Source organism: Lepisma saccharinum, chromosome 9 (genome assembly GCF_977018435.1).
Source record: "Lepisma saccharinum chromosome 9, izLepSacc3.1, whole genome shotgun sequence".
Taxonomy (NCBI): domain Eukaryota; kingdom Metazoa; phylum Arthropoda; class Insecta; order Zygentoma; family Lepismatidae; genus Lepisma; species Lepisma saccharinum.
In genome coordinates this window covers 24,380,530-24,399,909 of record NC_139237.1, presented here as the reverse complement: position 1 = coordinate 24,399,909, position 19,380 = coordinate 24,380,530, and the positions used below count along the sequence as shown (strand labels likewise).

The window sequence follows — 19,380 nt, the reverse complement described above, 5'->3', positions numbered from 1 at the left end:
TTGTTCAATTTCCAATATCAAAAACACACTGTGTGATTGAAGTCCTGTTAATTATCACATCCACATTATAAGTATGAAAAACAAGTAATGGCTATATATTTGTATTTCTTATTCCAGTATATTTCACACATACAAGCTCCCAACCGATTTGTAATGGTTTCTTAGGATGAATAGTACTAACGTTCCATCAGTAGTTTTGGATATTACTAGTTATGCTTTACTCTTATATCCTGAGGCAAAAATTCGAGGCTAAATAACAAACATCAAATCAAATAACACTGAAGGAGGGGGTTAAATCGCTGTGGTCTACGAACAAAGTAATCGCACTAGAATTTGCACAAGATACAATCGCAATTTTCCCAAAATGCTAAAAAAACCAAGTCAAAATAGGGAGAATACGAAATAGAATTACTTATTACCACAGATATTAAACGATTTATATTTTATGCACAACGGAATGAACGGACTAAAGTATCTGGAACCTCAATTCATTTATTTTCCTAGGTTGTGCATTTTGGGCTACAAATTCTGATATATATTGTAACTTAACGTAGAATTGATTCCAAACATAAAACGCACTTACTGAAGATTGGTGTTTATCCTCGTAGAACAGTTTTATGCAATTAAATAAATAATAGAATCTTCAACGATTGCGAGATTATTATTAGTAAAAAATAAAAGCAGGAAGGGGAGTGGTGGGAACGGATCATTTCGCTGAGACGCATTCAACTGTCAGCTGCAAGAGTAAGACGTGATTGGCTGGGAGATTGCTTTGGCAACGGTGTAGTACATTTGCACGAATAAGATGTGATTGGTAGACCGGTTGCCATGACAACGCTGTAAGCTTAGAACCCGCCGTAGGTGGCTCTACATGCCTCTCTTTGCGTACCCGTAGATTGGAAAGTATAGAAAGGCAGTGGCGGATCTTTATAATCTGTGATTGAGCTGTATGATTTATATAATCATGATATTCTCAAGCTATGAGAAAGACGAACAAATGTGTTAAATAGGCTGTTGTTGATTACGATAAAGTTAATTAAGATTCCTCAAGCGCCATGTTGTGCACATGTAGAAAGTTACCATTGTCTCCGGATAAATATCTACTAAGAAAAAATTAAATTATCTCCGCAACCAATAATGATAGGATCGTCCGGTTTCCTTTGTCTGAAAGAGAAACGTATCAAGTTTTATCACCAAGAGGTATAATGTGGAAACATTGCTAGAGGGTATTTGTTTACAAGTGAGCAAAATGGCATCATTTACAGTGCGTCAGAAAGTTGAGTGTTGTTTTTGGTTTGCTGAATTCAAGTATCCTATTATCGTACAGATATAATTCGGACAACAATATAGACAGGAAACACCATAGCGTCATTCCATTGTTCGATGGCACAAACAATTGTTGGAAACGGTGTCCGTGTTGCGAAAGGAACGCAGTTTCACGAAACGTGTGAGTGACGCAAACGTGGAGGCCGTTCGGGAAGCTTTTCAACGCTGCCCACGAAAATCGATTAGACGGGCGAGTACACAACTTCAAATCCCTTGATTAACTGTGCGTGAAATTATACACAAAAGATTGCGGCTTAGAGCTTACAAGATACAGCTCGTTCAAATAGATAATCGTAATGACAGACCTCGAAGGAAGAAGTTCGCTATTAAAATTTTATGGCTCATTGATGAAGACAATGAATTCTTCAAACGTGTAGCATTTTCTGAATAAGCCACTTTCCATACATCACGTAAAGTGAATAAATATAATTGCAGGATATGGGGTAAGAAAAGTACAAACATCTACTTGGAAATGTTGGAACATTATGCTGTACGCCATATACAACATGGATACACATTTCATTAGGCCGGGGCTTCTCCGCATTACGGACTGAATGTCAGAAACTTCTTCGATCACTTTTTCCCACACAACTAGATTAGAAGGGAAGGGCCTATTCAATGCCCTCCGAGGTTCCCTGATTTCAACCCACTATACTTCTTTCTATGCGGGTACATCAAGACGCTTGTGTACCAAACACCAGCAAAAGACTTGGAAAATTTCGGCAAAGAATTATCTGTGCATGTGAATCCTCAAAGTTTACAAAACACCGGAAGAGATGTTGAGTACGGCCTTGATGTTTGTCAAGCAACCAAAAGACCACACATGGGGATGTATTAAGGTGAGTGCATTGAATATTTTTGTTGCTGACAAAACACGTTGAGTTTCTCTTTTAGACAAACGAAACCGGACGATCCTATCACTGTTGGTTGCTGACATAATTTAATATCTTATTGGTAGATATTTACCCGTACACCCTGTATTAAACACCGTTTGTGTTGTATGTGCAGAATGTACTTTCTTTCGTCTATCCATGTTCTCACGTGTACCTAAACATTCTGTAATTACTCGAAACGTTTCACTTGTACACCATTTTTGCATAGCCTATACTAACTGACATTTTCAATAAATATGGCGTGGTACAGTTTATTTCCAAATACTCTATTTTGACATTTGCAACACACTATGGCTCAGGTTATGTTCGGAGATATATGATTTTCTCCCTACACAAACCCTTGAGAGTGTCGTTAGTAATTGAAGCATTCCACCGAATAATGCTGTATGGCACTTTTGGAAATGTGCTGAGTTACCAGTGGAATCATGCTGCGGCCCTGTGGTTACGGGCTACAAGCTGGCCTGTCATAAGGTAGGATGTTGCTCAAAGATTGATACTGTGCTTGCATAAGGTTTTATGTTGTTTTTTTCTATTACAATACAGTAACATACTACAGGTTTTTCCGTTGTTCTCGCAATCACTGAAATGTGCCATACAGCGTTATTAGGTGGAATGCTTCAATTAGTAAATAGCAATTGTCAATCTCGGTATGTGTGTTGGGGAGAAGGGTGAAAGTTAGGAAAGTTGATTTGTCTTGATCTTTAATCAATACTCTTTTTCCATTCTTTAATCAAAACAAGACATTCCCAGATGCCGTAGTGTTAACGTCGTTGCTTTGTAATCAAGATTGCCTTGTAATTCGAATTTCTTTCAGGCTTAATTTTTATTCAGTTGATTGCCGGGATTTAAGGTTAAAACTTTTTTTACTTTTAGCTGTTCTCCATAAATTGTGTTAACACACACATTATGACTAATTCATGTATCAAATATGTGTATTCAGGATGTTGTATGTAATGTTATTTAATATTTGTCTTGTTTATACTCTTCACTGCACCTAAAATTTTGTAAATATTTTCCATATATATTAGCACAAACAAAGACACACACAATTCCATTTTGTAGTGGAAAGAGTTTAATGAATTCAAATTGCTAAGATTGGTTATGTTTTGTTCGTTCCTGAGTAATGACTGTTGTTAATACTCTCACCTTCATCTTTTGATACGTCTAAAATTAATAGTAAATAGCCAATGAATGTAAGTGAACGGGTATTGTAACTGATGCCGATGCGATAAAAAACACAAATAACTATTCATGTATTGACATCTAATAAAATTAAAGACCTTAGAATAATTGTTTATTCGCCACAGCTCTGTGCCCAAAATACTTGTCTTGTTTCAACAAGATAATATAACAAATTTTCCACTAAATTCGCAATATTCAAAACCACCCCCTTCAGATTTACGTAACTTGAATCTTCGCATTCGACGTGGCACATGATTACCTCCTACCTTCGAAATAGCTTCCGGAAATGCTGCAGCTCTTACAATTTCCTTTCACCTCGTCAAATACCTTGACCAACTTTATTTTCCAAGCACAGTGGATAAACTTTACACCTAATGATATACTCCCAACAAAATCCTGCTCCAAGGGAGAATCGAACAAACGACCACCCTCGTCAGTAGCAAGCACGCTACTACTTCTCTAAGTATCTCATATTAAAATTGGTTATCAGTTTGAAGAAGTCAATAAACACCTGATGTCATATCTGTAATTTTCTAATGGCAAGAGTCGGTAAACGCTGAAAAGGAAGAATGTAAAGCAATTGTATTCGTGCTTTGTCACATTTTGTAAATGATGTGTAGATGCCGTGTTTAGAACAAGGAATCATTTATCATGTAGTAACGAAGTTTCTTCTTGGTTCTTGAAAGTATGATCTAGATAGCGAAAAGGAAGCAGTTGAACCAGGCTCCCGTTGGCAAAGAATTTCAAGCTGTCTGTGCAGACTACAGAAAGATAGAGAGGAAAGGGATATTCAACTTCTGAAATATATAAATGTGTGAAATTAAAACAACATATAATCTTAGAAGTGCATATTAATAAAAATAAATTTTGAAAACCCCCTTTACCTGTTAAGAAACGGATTGGGATTCAAGTCATGTTCGAAATATGAACCTGATTTTTTCTGTATGTAATGTGGAGATATGGGACTATACTATTCCTCAGCAGGGAAAATTTATTCCATTTGTTCAATGGTCATAATGTTTAATCGTGCATGCATTCCCCAGATATTCTCGATGTTCTAGCAAACATCCCCCACCTAAGAATTTCCACTTCACACTATACACCAATACACAAATGTGTATGTCCTCATCCTATGAACGGAGTGATGAAACTGTTGTCAGCAGTGTAGTGCAGTGTCAAGCGTGCGTGCCAACATTCGGTTGTAGTCAGACGTGTCTGAGAGAGTTCCGTTGCTGGATTGTAGGCTTTCAGATTCGATACATTTCCAAATCAGGTGAAATGCACAACACAGGCAAATAGTGAGGAAAACATTATGAATGCCATACTTTTCGTCTAATTTTAGATGAAAGAATGACCGTGAAACGGTTGAACACTTATCTTTCTCATTAGAAAGACTACACCAGCTATTCATGAATGGCTAAGGGACGTTGCCCAGATGCCCTTTGAAAAGATGTGAGTATCGAAGTGGACTATGTATTGAAGAACAGTACAAAACAGCCGGCAACTCAGTATTGACTTTCCATCTTACACGAACTTCACAAGATCAAATCACAAAAAATGGAAGCAGTTTTGAAGCAAATAAAGTCAGGTAGAAAGAAGAGGATGAAGCCAGGGAAATGAGAAGTAGAAGACAACCAACCAACAAAGAAGCATGAAGAAGAACGCCCTCTTTCTCTTTCTCCGGTAAGAATTACGAGATCCCAGAGCGTGAGTTCAAATCCAGTGCTAATGCCACATAAATACAAAAATTACATCATAATAGGTAGAGTAAAGTTTAGAGTACTAGGATATAACATTCCGCAGCTCAGAAAATGGTAACTGGAAAACAGGATCAGAGTAATAAAGAATTCAAACAAATAAGATAAACTAGAAATAGTGAGTGTAAAATGTCCATTTTAACTTTCATAGAAATATTGGGTGTGGCGACGCCAATCATTAAATTGGCCACGTTAAATGTAAACAAATTAAGAAGTGAAAACAAATAACTGCATTACGTGAAATTTTTGTACATAATCATATGGACGTGTCATGTTTAAAAGAGATTGGTGTTCCATCCTTTAAATGCAATAATTTATAATCGGAACATAATAACTTTTAACTATTCGGGGAAGTCAATTTTAATACGACATGGCTTAACGGTTTCACAAGAGCAATACCATTCTAGTGGAAAAATAATAATATTTAAGTTAAAGGGCATTAATATTAGTAATGTATATGTACCATCAGGGAAGCAAAACAAAGAGACGCGTCGTCATTTCTTCACTCACGAATTAGCACCATTTCTAGATGGATATACAGACAATCTTTAAATTGCGGGTGACAGAAACTGTACCTTAAATAGAACAGATCAAACATCAACATTCATTTATTCGCCAGAATTGCAACATTTAGTTACTGGGTTTCAGTTAAAACACGTGTGGAAATGGTTACTTCCGGAAGATTCAGGCTATACTTATCTTTGGGCAAACGAAGCTTCCCGGTTGGATAGAGTGTACGTCCATACATCCCGAAATAAAACAATCAGTGTTAGAAGCAACGGTTGTTTCGGTAGTGTTCAGTGACCGCGAAAGACTCAACACTAAACTGAAATCGAATTTTGAATATAAACATGCTGTCAAAGGTTATTGGAAGATTGCTACATCAATTTTAAAACGCGATCATTTTAGTGCAAAACTGGCAACGCCGCCCACTTAAACAAAAATGTATATGATAGCTTGGTGGGATTAATTGTTTAAAGCTGGTATTAAAAAGCTATATATGAAATATTGTTAGATATTGTTAGATAATAAACGAGAAGACATAAGTTTATGAAGAGAAAACTAACATGCATTTCCTGATTTAAGCCTACTTCTTATATCCTCTTTAATAACATTTTCATTTGTTAGTATTATCCCTAAGTACTTGATTTTGGAAACTGCTTCAAACGAGTTGTTACGAATAATTAGACTTTGATTAGTACCTAACACTTGGTTTCAGACTGTAAGCATATATTCACTATAATATTTAATATGTTTTTGTACGAAAGGACAAAATATTTATATTATATATATAATATTTATTAATAATAATTACTATAATGGCAGAAAAGTGCATTGAATTTAGGATTATCTTTGCAAACTTCCAAACCTATCTCTTTAGCTGCTTTGAAAAATATTTTAGCATTATTCTTAATTGTATTTGTATCATCCCCTAATAAGTCTACATCATCTGCGTATGCTAACAACTGAGTCACACAATTTAACGTTAGTACTTCGTTAGTTTCTGTTACCTTCCTAACAGTACATTCTAGGTGAAAATCGAAGAGCAATGGAGATAATGCATCTCCTAGTTTTAACCCATCGTGAATTGTAAATTTGTCAGTCACATTAATACACACACGAATTTTACTTTCTGTTTCACTGGCGATACATTTATCATATTAACAAGCTTCTTAAATATTCCTAACTCGACTAATATATTATATAATTTATCCCTTTTGACTGAGTCATAGGCTTTACTTAAAATCAAAGAAGAGCTGATGGACATTTTGATTATATTCCCACTTTTTCTGAAGTGTCTGTCTGATGTGAAAAAATTGGTCTGTTGTTGATCTGTTACGTTTAAATCCACATTGATATTCACCTATAATTCGAATAGTATATGGGGTTAGTCTTGTTAAATGAATGTTAAATAATATTTTATATATTGTTGGAGTAGAGAGATTCCACGGTAATTATTGCAGTTCATTTTATCACCTCTTTTAGAAATGGGAACAATTATGGATTTTTTTTACTGCTGAGAGATTTCTTATTTATTCCACATTAAACAAATTCATTTATGAATTTGACATATTAACGAATTTACACCATATTTAGTTAATTCGGCTGGTATTAAATCAATGCCAGGTGATTTGATATTCTTTAGCCTTTTAATAGCATCGTTAACGTCAGTGAAGTTAGGTTCTGGAAATAAAGGTTCTGCTGTGTGAACTTAATTTATTTCTGATTTATCTTCTACACGAACGTTTAAGAGGTCATTAAAGTTCTTCCATCTATCTAAAATATCACTTTGATCGGCCAAAAAATCACCGTCTATATATTTTATCAAGTTTGCATTAAGTTGATACCCTTTCTAAATTCATTTACAACTTTATATATATTATCTCTGATAATTTTGATCTTTCTGTTTGTTTCAATTTCACTAATTTTGCTTTCCAAGTAATCTATTTTTTTACTTTGAAACGTACTGTTAACATCTCGCTTTATTCTATTATAATTGCTTAGATTTGTATCATCAGAGTTATTTAACTACCTAAGTCTAGCCTGATTTTTTATTTTATTTAGTTTACCACATTCTTTATCAAACTATGGCTTCCTTTTTATTGGATTATGGTATCTTATACTCTCTTTAGCTGCTGATTCTATTGCATTACGTATCTGCTCACAATTGTTATTTACGTCTGTTTCATTTATATTTTCATCATCATTTAAATCCTGCAAAACATCAAGTCTATTTGAAGTTTAATTTGGTAATCCTTCTTAATTCTTTCATCAGCAAATTTTCCTGTATTAATTTTTAGAACTTTTAGATTTTGTTGCTTATGATTTATCACTGTGAGTCTTTCCTTTAATTTAGCAATTACTAAATAATGGTCACTGGCATAGTTAGCACCTTTATGTGAACGAACATCAATTATGCCTTCTCTTATCAATCAGAATACGACCTATCTGGTTATGAGTTTTACCATCTGGAGAAGACCAGGTATATTTATGGATATTTTTATGTTTAAAAGTGGTACTTTTCACAATTAAATTCTTTGAGGTTGCATAAGTAATTAATTTTATACAATTGTCAATACTTAATTCATGAAGACTTTCTTTACAAATCTTGGGTTTAAAAGTCTCAAAGACCTGTTCTAACTCTGCATAAAAAATCCGTAATGTTATCATATTTATCTTCCGTTGGTGCATGTACGTTTATTAAAATAATTCTACACCACCTACCCTGTAAAACGGCACATGATAATCATTAACAAAATCTACTGTTTTAAGTGCAGAGATAATTCTATTATTTGTGAAGAAAACTGTTCCAAAATTATGATATTCAGTACCACAATAAAAAAGTATAATATTTAGTTTTACAATTCCCTTCTCCTGGCCACCTAACTTCCTCTACAGCTACTACATCTAATTTATACTAAATATCTCATTAACTGTACACTGAACTGCACCAGGACGGTAAAGGCTCAGAACATTCCCGGTGCCTAATTCAATATCCATATTCCTAATGTAGATCTTATTCTTAGTCCAGGGACCTCCCAAAATAGTCCCCAACCGGAGATCCGAATGAGGGACTATTTTACCTACGGAATATTTTACCTTGGGAACATTCCTGGCCTCATATTTCTGTTTCTTGACATGTCTTTTTACAGTGCAGAGTTGTCAGTTGTCCAATTCAATATGAATGGAGGACCGCACCTGTCGTTGGTCAGCGGATCCCTCGGATATAGCTGGGATGATCACATAGTAGTCCACCAACCGTACCCCACTGCTGCCAATTGTGGGACGCTCATAGAGCCATGACAGGACAACTCTGTAAATCACAACAGAGCAAAATGTTGACCATTTTACTCTGTTGGTTGACTAACTCCAGTTAACAAGTCACTGGCGATGAGGTCGGCACATCCCAACTGTCGATGATGTAACAGTATTCTGCAATAGCATTGTAGATGTGATTGTTCTAGGTCAGTGCATTGCAATATATGAAAATGTATCCGGAGCCAAGGTCAATGGCAATAAAACTGGTTGTTTACAGTTTAGTCTTCGAAGTGATGCAAGCGTGGAAACAGTGTTTCCAGTAAAGAACGCACAAGAAATATTTGGCGTTATATTTGGTACTATGCTGCAGACTAGTAAATTACATTTATTCGTAATTATGAAACATGCACATTATTCCTTGAACAATTACAAATATGTTGTTCTTAGTTTAATTTCACGCGTTATCTTTTAAAATGTGTATGTTCTTTTGCATATCTGGTACGTAAAAATGCCAATTACCTCTTACACAAAAATGTTTCCCAACAATACAATCACTGATAGGAAAGTTTGTGTGGAGGAATGCTGTGTTTTGACCAAGACAACCCACTTTCTCGCTTACTTACTTTCAAGGTCCTTGAAATGTTAAACGTAAACTTAAGGCGAATACCTTGTTTTGTCTGAGGTCCTTTGCACTTGCAATGCAAACGGACGATACGACCGCACGTTTCTTACGTGACCTATTTTTAATGATATACCCTTGGAAGCTTTAATAGACATTCCAAAGTTGCTAGCTAGCATAAATTACTATTCTCCGGCAAATATAGCAATTTTGTATGTTCTCCTTCTAAATGTGGAACATAGTACTTTAAAGGTGATGTTGTGGTGTGTCGTATGAGCCACACGCATCATTGTGTTCATTTTTCATCGTCACTACCTTAACGGCGCAAGAGTACCTGACGTTCCTTCAGGAACATACGTTTCCTTCCATTCTGAACCCCGACGGCAACTTTTCCTCTTATTTTCAACACAATTGGGCGACTACCCTATGGTGTGCTTCACTGGCTCGATGCACAATTCCCAGGGAAGTGTATTCGTCGCCGATGTCCCGCGGATGGCAGCCCAGATCACCTGATTCACACCCTTCCATTTCTATCTGTGAGGTCATCTCAAGCAGATGGTGTATGCTGAGAAGTATAAGGCACCTACATGAACGCATTAAGCACTCGTGTGACTACATTTCACCGGACATTCTCCTGCGTGTGCAGTCGGATTGGATACGGCATCTACGGTTGTGCATAGGACGTGATGGCCATCACGTAGAATATAAGCTGTAGTGTGCCATTGGTACGAGATTTTCAAATTTTCAGTGTTCATAACTTGCGAACGATACAATATATCAAGGAAGCAATTACACTTTTGAATTCCTGAGTTCACGCTAGTGTAATTTGATATGTTACGTGTCCCCCTTCCAATTTGAAATTTAGACCTTGCATTCTAGATGGCGAATTTCAAGATGGCGGTCTTGGTTACCATTTACCCTACAAGTTGCGGCCCCCCTCTACTAACATCTCCCATTACCAGATTTCCCATTTTCCTGTCAGGTTTCATAATAAAAGGGTGTCCAAAGACTTTTGGCTCACCTTGTATATATATTGTTGTTTTAAGTCCACTTTGAGCGCAAATGGGCTACTCTGACACACCTACAGTTTAACCTCGAATCCGAACCATTATACAATGATTCTCCGTCGGGTATTGAACCCTGGTCACCTTGATTACAACATCCTGTTTAATAACATACATTATGACGTATACATTCTTAATGTGTGTTAACGTAACTTATGGCAGCTGAATTAAATGTTGTCTTGCCTGAAATCCTGGGAAACTCTGAATATCTTCTAACGTGGATGCATACTGTGCTATAGATAAATCAACCAAGCTGAAGAATTCCTTAACAAAAGCATAAAAACGTATAGTGATTTAACATAAATATATATCACATTGTAACAACACTTCGTACTTGGTAAAAAAAAGTCATGAATTCGGACCTACGGTGTTTCGTTCTTCACCAAAAAAGAAGAATAACAAGGCTAATGTCTAACCAACTGCTCCATGAGATTTCTAAGAAGATAGTCTATGAAACACCTGGATCTCAGCGGAAACAACCTTCTGCTGGAGTTCGAACATTTTTTTGCCACAAATCAAAGAAAAGACGAACTTTGCAGTATCGCCCGGCATTTTGCAACTATTTTTACTGAACTTTTGCTTAAAGTCGTGCAAAAGCTTCGTCTTTGCATTCAAATGTGATGCAAAATCACTCGAGGTGGAGGTGAACCTTTTCAGTGTTTCAAACTGCACATAAATTTCCTTATTTAAAATTTCATAATGAAGATTCTTCAAATTTTTTCAACATTCGTAATTATAGTTATGATTTTTCTGTATGAGTGGGTACTATTACTGGTTTCGGGTTTTTAAGTTCATGGGATGTAAAAAAAAGAAAAACTTAAAAGAGATATTTAATTTTTAAGGAATAACTGTTACAAAGTTGACTACTGTATGTTGGATCTGAAGTGCGATGTTGTCAAATTTACGATATCAGGACTTTGATTATCTTCGAGGAGAACAAATAAGGTGTTGCGAAGTTTACAGGGCACAGTGTTTCGGATCTCACTTTAAACTGTAGGTCCAGTCCCTATTTTACTTCCAATGCAGAAAGTGGACTTCAAACAACAAATCAACCAATCTAGTCAAATCATGATTATTGGAGTCACACGATCTATTCTAGAATGAAGACATATGCGAGGAGTTTTCTTCTCAAAAAGATCTCATAAAGTTGGAAGAGGTGGTGCTGGGTAATGTGTGTTGTGTCGGCCATTACCAAAATAGACAATAACAATACTGCTTGTGCATATATTAGATCTGCATGTAATTTGGACTCACCAACAACTGCTGTGATGAATTCTCGCGAAAGTTTATTGATTAATCATTACGAGCAACTATTACTGAACGTTTAGCTTATAATGTGTCATTTTGAAACTTTCATTGTGTTTCTAAATATAGTTATCTTATGTTCCACTGAATGTTTGTAATTTAGATTGTCTCTTCAAGAGATTTAAACGTGAACCAAAAATTCTACTGGACTAAACATGCTCGCATACGTAATAGTATACAATTCTATTTTGAACCACATTTTTCGTTATGTTATTCTGACAACCACTTCAGTGAGTAACGCAAGTAATACTATGATACAATTATGAATCGTGTTACGTACACTCTACGAGATGTAATTAGTTAGCTATAAAGTTTTAGTTCTAAATTGTTAACATTCAAAATATTTCAAACAATTTTCTTAATTAACATGCAGTATTTATAATTACTTAGAAAATACAAGAACGTGGATAACGAGACGAGAGGAAAGGTGTACGATTTCTTATCTGAACTTGTGAATGTTATACCAGGAAATATGAGAAGATTTCAGAAACATAAATCAAGCTTTGACAATGGACGTATGAATTTCCACGATACATATATGCAGGTGAGTAACATGAAATACACATGTTTCTGAATGTACTTAATGTGCTAGTATTACTTTGTATTTTGGGAAGAGATGTTCTCAGAGTATCACATAATGAGGTCGTAGACAAGTGGTATTTAGATAATTAAATGGTACAAAATATATTATTTTACTGCAATGGTGATCTTTATTATTAACCAACATATTATGGGTCATACCTTACTCTGAAATCCCAATTTAGGATAGAAAATAGTAGTTCTCTAATTGTCTTGTTATATCTTTCGATAATTTTATTTCATTCTTTAAAGTTTTCTAAATTACTCACTTTTTTAACAAATTTCTGACTAGAAATATCTCGTGTGTTTTCAAATTTAAGTGTCCGGAGATATAGTTGAAAAAATTAGATTATAACATTTTATGGGGAATCTCATTTCCTATCCGTTACAGTGTCATAACAATTCCATGCTCCAAAATGTTCTAGAGTGCTCAAGTAACGGTAATACTGTAATCCTTTGAATAACATGTCGAGGTAGAATTTCAGAAGTCTTTAATGTTTTTATGTTATTTGAGATATTCCATGTTTATTTACGTGGTTCTCTTTCTTCTGTAAGGTAGTCAAATTTCCTCTTTTATTATAATATTTTTATCTTGAAACATCGTATACCAAAAGAATTATAAATTCATGTCATCGATTAACGTATCAAATAGTGTGGCAAGTACACTGATCATACTTTCTTCTGTTTGGTGAATGTAGAATTCTATCTCAAAAATTATTTACACTTTAATTTCTTCACACTACACATTTCCAAGGTCCTAAACTTTGGAAAAGGAAACATACTGGTAGGCCAGAAAATGGCAAATCAAAGACCTATTTAATTCGGCGCTCCCCTTAGTAAGGTTCATTGAATTTTGCTAATCAGTGACATAATAATGTATATTGGTTACTTTATATAGCGTACACTTTTAGAAGGAACATGAGTTCAGCCAGTATACTGCCAGTTCAGTTGCGCTGTTGCCAAATCAATTGCCAGCGGAAGGGAATTACAGATAATTCGCTATGCTCATTATTCATCTTTTACACAGCTTTTTTATATGTAATGAATGCACATTATATTTGAGTGCAGTGAAATATTATAGTGAATACTTCTACACTGGGTTATAATATCATATCACTGCAGCATAGATATGAAACGCGCACCTGAAAGAAGTTTGAAAGTAATTGTTTTAGTCGAAATACTAGGTTATCTATCAACATGACTATATCTTCTAATATGTTTCCCAGGATATTTAAATAGGGTTCACCGATTTCTGTGGTAGATATTTTACCTTGTTATATTTTTATTTTTCCTGTGGTGTCTCTCCAACTGGTGCTAGCGTTCGAAGGAGACATTATTAAATAACATTCACGGAACACACACTAATTTCACAACAGTCGAACGCAACATAAGTTTTCCTTAATCACTTTTGTCACATAATACTCATTACCATCTTCGTGATTAGCCAAAATGGCAGAAAAGGGAAGTAAAAAAATGAAATCCATCAATCAATAAAGCCTGTATTGATTGTTTGATTTTAATTACTTCGCCTTCTGTGCCTCTTTTGGCTAATTTGCGTAGATGGGGATGAACACATTGAATAATGTACATTTACAAACTTCCATGCCTAAGCCGGGATTCAAATCCCGAACCCCTGCGTTGTATTAGTGTGAGGCCAAGTGGCCAAAATCAAGAATTCGATATAATTTGGGGGTACTAACTTTCCTCAATTCCACAGTTACATGGTTTATAATGGATGCCAAAAAAAACCATGATTACCACTCAAAGTGGTAGCTAATAGAAATGGCGGCCAATCCAAGATGGCTGATGTTGACATTCGAATTCATGACTATATCTCTGAAACCAACGGCCCGATCTCAACGAACTTTCTTTTCAATGAAAGCTTAAGCTATGTTCTATATTTAATGTTACGTTTAGTGTTTCGATCGGAGCAACCGTTAAATAGTTAATCACGGATTAGTAATAAAGAATCGTATTTTTTACTATTAATTTTATATTTGTCATTAATATATTAATAATCTACGCATCTGAGAAGAAATATTCAAACAAAATTTTGTATCGTAAACTCGTTGGGTTGAGTTGGTGTTTTAAGTCCACTTTATGCACAGTAAGGCTAATCAGGACTGGACCTACAGTTTAAAGTGGAATCCAAACCTATTGTGCCTCCACCGGGTATCGAACGCGGAACCCCTTAATTACAAGGCGCCGACGCTACCACTGCGCCATCGGGGAGGCCCTCGTAAACTCGTATATTTAATTTGACATATTACACTTGTTGTTTTGTTGTTACCTTAAATTCATATAAAACAAATGAATTATGTAGTGTGTGCATCGAATTCTTCTAGCAGCATGTGTGCTTTGTCCTATTTAATTACACGTATTGTAACTGGTATTGACTATTGAATATTATATTATTGTTACATACGTAGGGTTACATGTAATAATTACATAATAATTGATATATGATATATGAACCGATGTTCATGGAAGAATGTTATTGATTGACTGAAATTAAAATTGTGTTTGCGTCACCACTTAGGCTCTTTTCAAACGTCATATAATATGGAGCCAAGCTCCTTACAAGGTAAACAAATCACCATGTGTGTCTCTAAACTCACTTTACCCAGGGTAAAAACCGAGACGGTACTGGAGCACTCAGCACATGTATTCCTATTAGAAATACACAAGAGAAAATACGTACAACCATACAAAAGGTAGCCTTCCCGATGGCTTAGTGTAACGTCGTTGCCTTGTAATCAACGGGACCAGGGTTCGATACCCTGTGGAAGCACAAAGTTGTTCGGATCCCACTTTAAACTCTAGGTCCACTCCGGATTTTCCTATCTGTGCATAAAGTGTACTTAAAAAGAATCTTTCAAATCAAACAACACTACAAGGGATTGTGCTGGCAGTAGGTTCAGACGCCAGAGCCTCGTTGGTCTCCAGGACAGAAGTTGCTGAGGTGAAGTAGGTGGAAATGAGGTAAAGATTTGGGAGTGTTCAGAAGAACATCATAACATACTTGTATACTCCGATATTAGTTATTACAGCAGAAATGTCTGCTTTCAAGAAAGTAAAAATCTGTAAAAACAGAAGACGGACCAGAGAAGTTTTATTATATGTGGGGGAAATGCAATCACCAAGATTGATTTGTTTTTTTAAGTCCACTTTATGCACAGTAAGCTAACCGGGACTGGACCTACAGTTTAAAGTGAGATCCGAACCACTTGTGCCTCCACCGGGTATCGAACCCGGAACCCCTTGATTACAAGGCGACGCTGCTACCACTGCGCCATCGGGGAGGCCCTATCATTCACCAAGAGACATAGACATATTTGTACAGAGCTGCCGTGAGCAGAAATTTTGATTGAGAAAAAAGATGCATGATTTATTAGCTCAAAAATTTCATGGCATGTGTCGAGCAAATTTGACTAATATCAAGACTAGAAGCATATGCTTCATCCTTCCATTTGTTTTCTGAAAGTCCTTGCTCATCAAAGCATGAGAAGAAACCCTTGAAACGAACACTCACAGAAGAACACATCGTATACATCAACAATTTTTTTTCGTGTGACAAAGAAAGGAAATACAAGAGAATGTGAAGATCAAGGAAAACACTTTCTCAGGTTCCTAAGCTGGGAATTGATAAGATATTGCCTGTGACGGCAATTGAGTGGAAAAATCATCGCAATCAAATTAAGGGAGATCTTAGCGCCAGAAGAATGTTATCATCAATCTTGTTACTTCACCTACACAAAAATAGATCAGATAAACGTAACAAAAAACATTGTTGAAAGTATTTAAGCAAGAAAATCAACATATAAAAAGTTATGGTATATATTTTATCTGAGAAATTTGATGGTTGAACCTCAAAGTTACTTCCTTTCAAAACATTTGAGGATGATAACACCACGTAACAAAAATTTGTTTAAGTGTTTTTTGTTTTTTTCCTGTTTCCGATGCAGTTTACTACAAAACACTAGAGAAACACAATCTTACATGTGGGAAATTGTTTTTAATGAAATGACAACGATTTTCTGATTCTTTAGTAAATGCATGTATTTGGGACAATGAGAGCTGATTTACATTGATAAACAAGTTTGAACACATGTCAAAATGGAGTGAAGAAATATAAAGAAAGGGCTACAGTACACGAAGACCTGTACATTCCCTGTAAAGATAATAAGGTCTCCAAAAATGTGTTGTTTTCCCACTTTTCCCATTGAGATGTCCATCAGCTGCTCTGATCAGTCTCCATATGTAATCGCCTAGCATCCGCTCATTATACTGTCCTTGGTACCTACTTTCAAACAATTGTAAGTACTGATGGAACCTTTCGCCCTGTTCCTCTGAGTATGCACCCATGTGGGATTTGAAGACATCTAGATGTGAGTTGAGTACATACACCTTTAGAGACATTCTGCATCCCATTGCATTGTAGTTATTCAGAAGACCCTGTACTACATCTCTGTAATTTTCCACCCTGTGATTAAACAGGAAACTTTTCGCTATGTCCCTGAAGATATTGCAGGCATTTCTTTCAACAGGTCGAAGCTTTCTGATGAAGTCATCAGCGTTAAGAAGTTTCTTCACTTGAGGGCTCACAAAAATTCCACCCTTTATCTTAGCCTCGGATAGTTTGGGGAAAACAGTCTGGAGGTACTTGAAAGCTTCCACATTTGTATGTAATAATCTTTTCACAATTGCTTGATGAGACCAAGCTTAATATGCAGGGGAGGCATTAGGATCTTTTCTTTCTTGAGAAGGCTTTCCCACTTCATGGTTTTCTGTCCAATCTCTAACTCCGTCCTTAATGGCTACTCAACAGTCTCAAAATGTCTACCTGTATCACTGTTATCTCAAAGGCAGAGAAAACAAGGATACTTTGTGTTTACCTCTTGTAAGGTCATGAAAAATGCAATTATTTTAAAGTCACCGATAACCTCCCACTGATGTTCAGCATAGCTTACCACCTGCAGAAGATGTTGAACCCTTGAGTAATCTTCCCTTAGATGAGTCAAATGAGTGATCGGAATTGATGATCACTCATTTCCATTGTGAAGGAGGACAGCTTTAAGACTTCTGCAGGAGCTGTCAATGAAGTGCCGCCAGTCCCTCTGGTTCTATTCAAACCCCATTACTTTAAAAAGGCCATCCACACTGTGGCAATAGCATATTGTTTCTGTGAGAGTGAAGTATTGTGAGAAAGTTTCATGACGCTTCCTCTGGAGGGATATCTTGCAGGTTTTATCCAATAGGTTCCACTGCTTTAATCGCGATGTTAAAATTTCTGCATTGGATTTTGTTAGTCCTAGATCCATGATTAAGTCATTTAACTCAGTTTCCGTGGGGAAGTGAGGTGTATCATTTGCATCCCCTGAGTGGCCTTCTGCGTGGTAGATGTTAGTATCCGATTCAATACTGGAATCTACACGTTCATCCCATACTGGGGGACGAGGAGAAACAGGAAGCTCCTCACTGTGTGGAATGGGACGGAGATATGATGGCAGGTTAGGATATTCAAAAACAAAGGCTTTCTTACCCCTCTTGTGATGGGACAAGTCTTCAATACAGAAATAGTAGTTAGTTAGATGATCCGTAGGTTCTCGCCAAATTCTAGGTACGCCAAATTTCATTTTCCTGTCTTCTCTATACCAGGCTTTGAGAGTGGATCTGCAGCACCCGCACACAACATGTGGTGCTCATTGTTTGTCTTGGTCTCTCACAGACATACCGAAATAAGATTTGGACGCTGAGCAGAAGTTGTTGCCCTCCTTATCCTATGTCTTAGTGCCTTTGAACTAAGGAAGACGACACACATATAGCAAAACTGTCTGTATCATGCTTACAACGACCGTATAAAACAAAAACAAAACATATTTTAGAATACTAGGTTCCACAGTTTTATCTTATCATGAATTTTCCTATGCTTAATTCATGTTAAACAATACATTTCATATAATTGACAACCATTACCAGAAAAATAATTACATGAAGGTAGCAATACCACATACATATTAGTTTTGACCTAATTTATCACAAACAACAAAAAATCACTTAAACAAAAAAAAAAACTTTTTTTGTTACATGGCGTAATCAAATATAAGATTCTGCGGAGAAAATTTTCCGTTATAGCTTGTACCAAGAATTTTGTCCTTCCTAATGTATTCCAGCATTGACTGTACGGTAGGTAATCTGACTTAGGATTTGCTACTTGTAAACTATCTGAGAACGTAAATCATATTAGAAGCAGCTCTTGAAATGGAAAAATGTTAGTTGAATGGGTGTTTGGTCGACACTTGGAGTTTGCTTATGGGATGCTTCTATAAAAAGATATAACTAGGGAGATGATTTGCAAAAATTTCACTACCTTTGGGGATACCATTCCCAAGCTTCCCCCTTACTTTGAGCTCTGATTAGAAGAGCACATTTTGGCTAAGGAAGGGGGAAACCCTATTCATGGAGCTGCTAAACACTTAAAGGAAGATGCGAAAGGTGTAGAAAAAACCCATAATGATCTCACGAGTTTTACATGAATTACGTAGTTATACTTCCTAGAAAGATTGGCTGGAACCTTTTACATAGTTGCAATTTTAAATCACCTAAGCTAGAAATGTAACTATAGTAAAGTTTCAGAAATAGATACAGCCATATGTATAGAACAATTGCCTACAATTTTTAAAGTATGTAATCTTGCATACGCGAAACTGATATTGCAACACTTTGTTGCTTTCTAGAGACAACTGAAGTACTAGACCTTTATGCCAAGTAGACGATATTTTTTGGCAATAATTATATATGACACAATAGGAAGTCCCAGCCTCACTTAATGTTTCCTCAGTAAGGTGTACATTGTCAGAAACATGAATCCTGCTTGTTTGTCACACGAAACAGAA

General features: G+C 36.0%; 1 protein-coding gene across 1 annotated transcript in view; it reads left to right on the top strand.

Annotated features, from left to right (window-relative positions):
* Positions 1-1,700: 1,700 nt before the first annotated feature.
* LOC145992596 (uncharacterized) overlaps positions 1,701-19,380 on the top strand; it is a 171,218-nt gene continuing 153,538 nt past the window's right edge. Inside the window, exons 1-2 of the mRNA XM_083128953.1 lie at positions 1,701-1,769; positions 12,296-12,449. Of these exons, the coding sequence (XP_082985079.1) occupies positions 1,765-1,769; positions 12,296-12,449 (159 nt within the window). The 5' untranslated portion in view covers positions 1,701-1,764. The remainder of the gene's footprint in view (positions 1,770-12,295; positions 12,450-19,380) is intronic.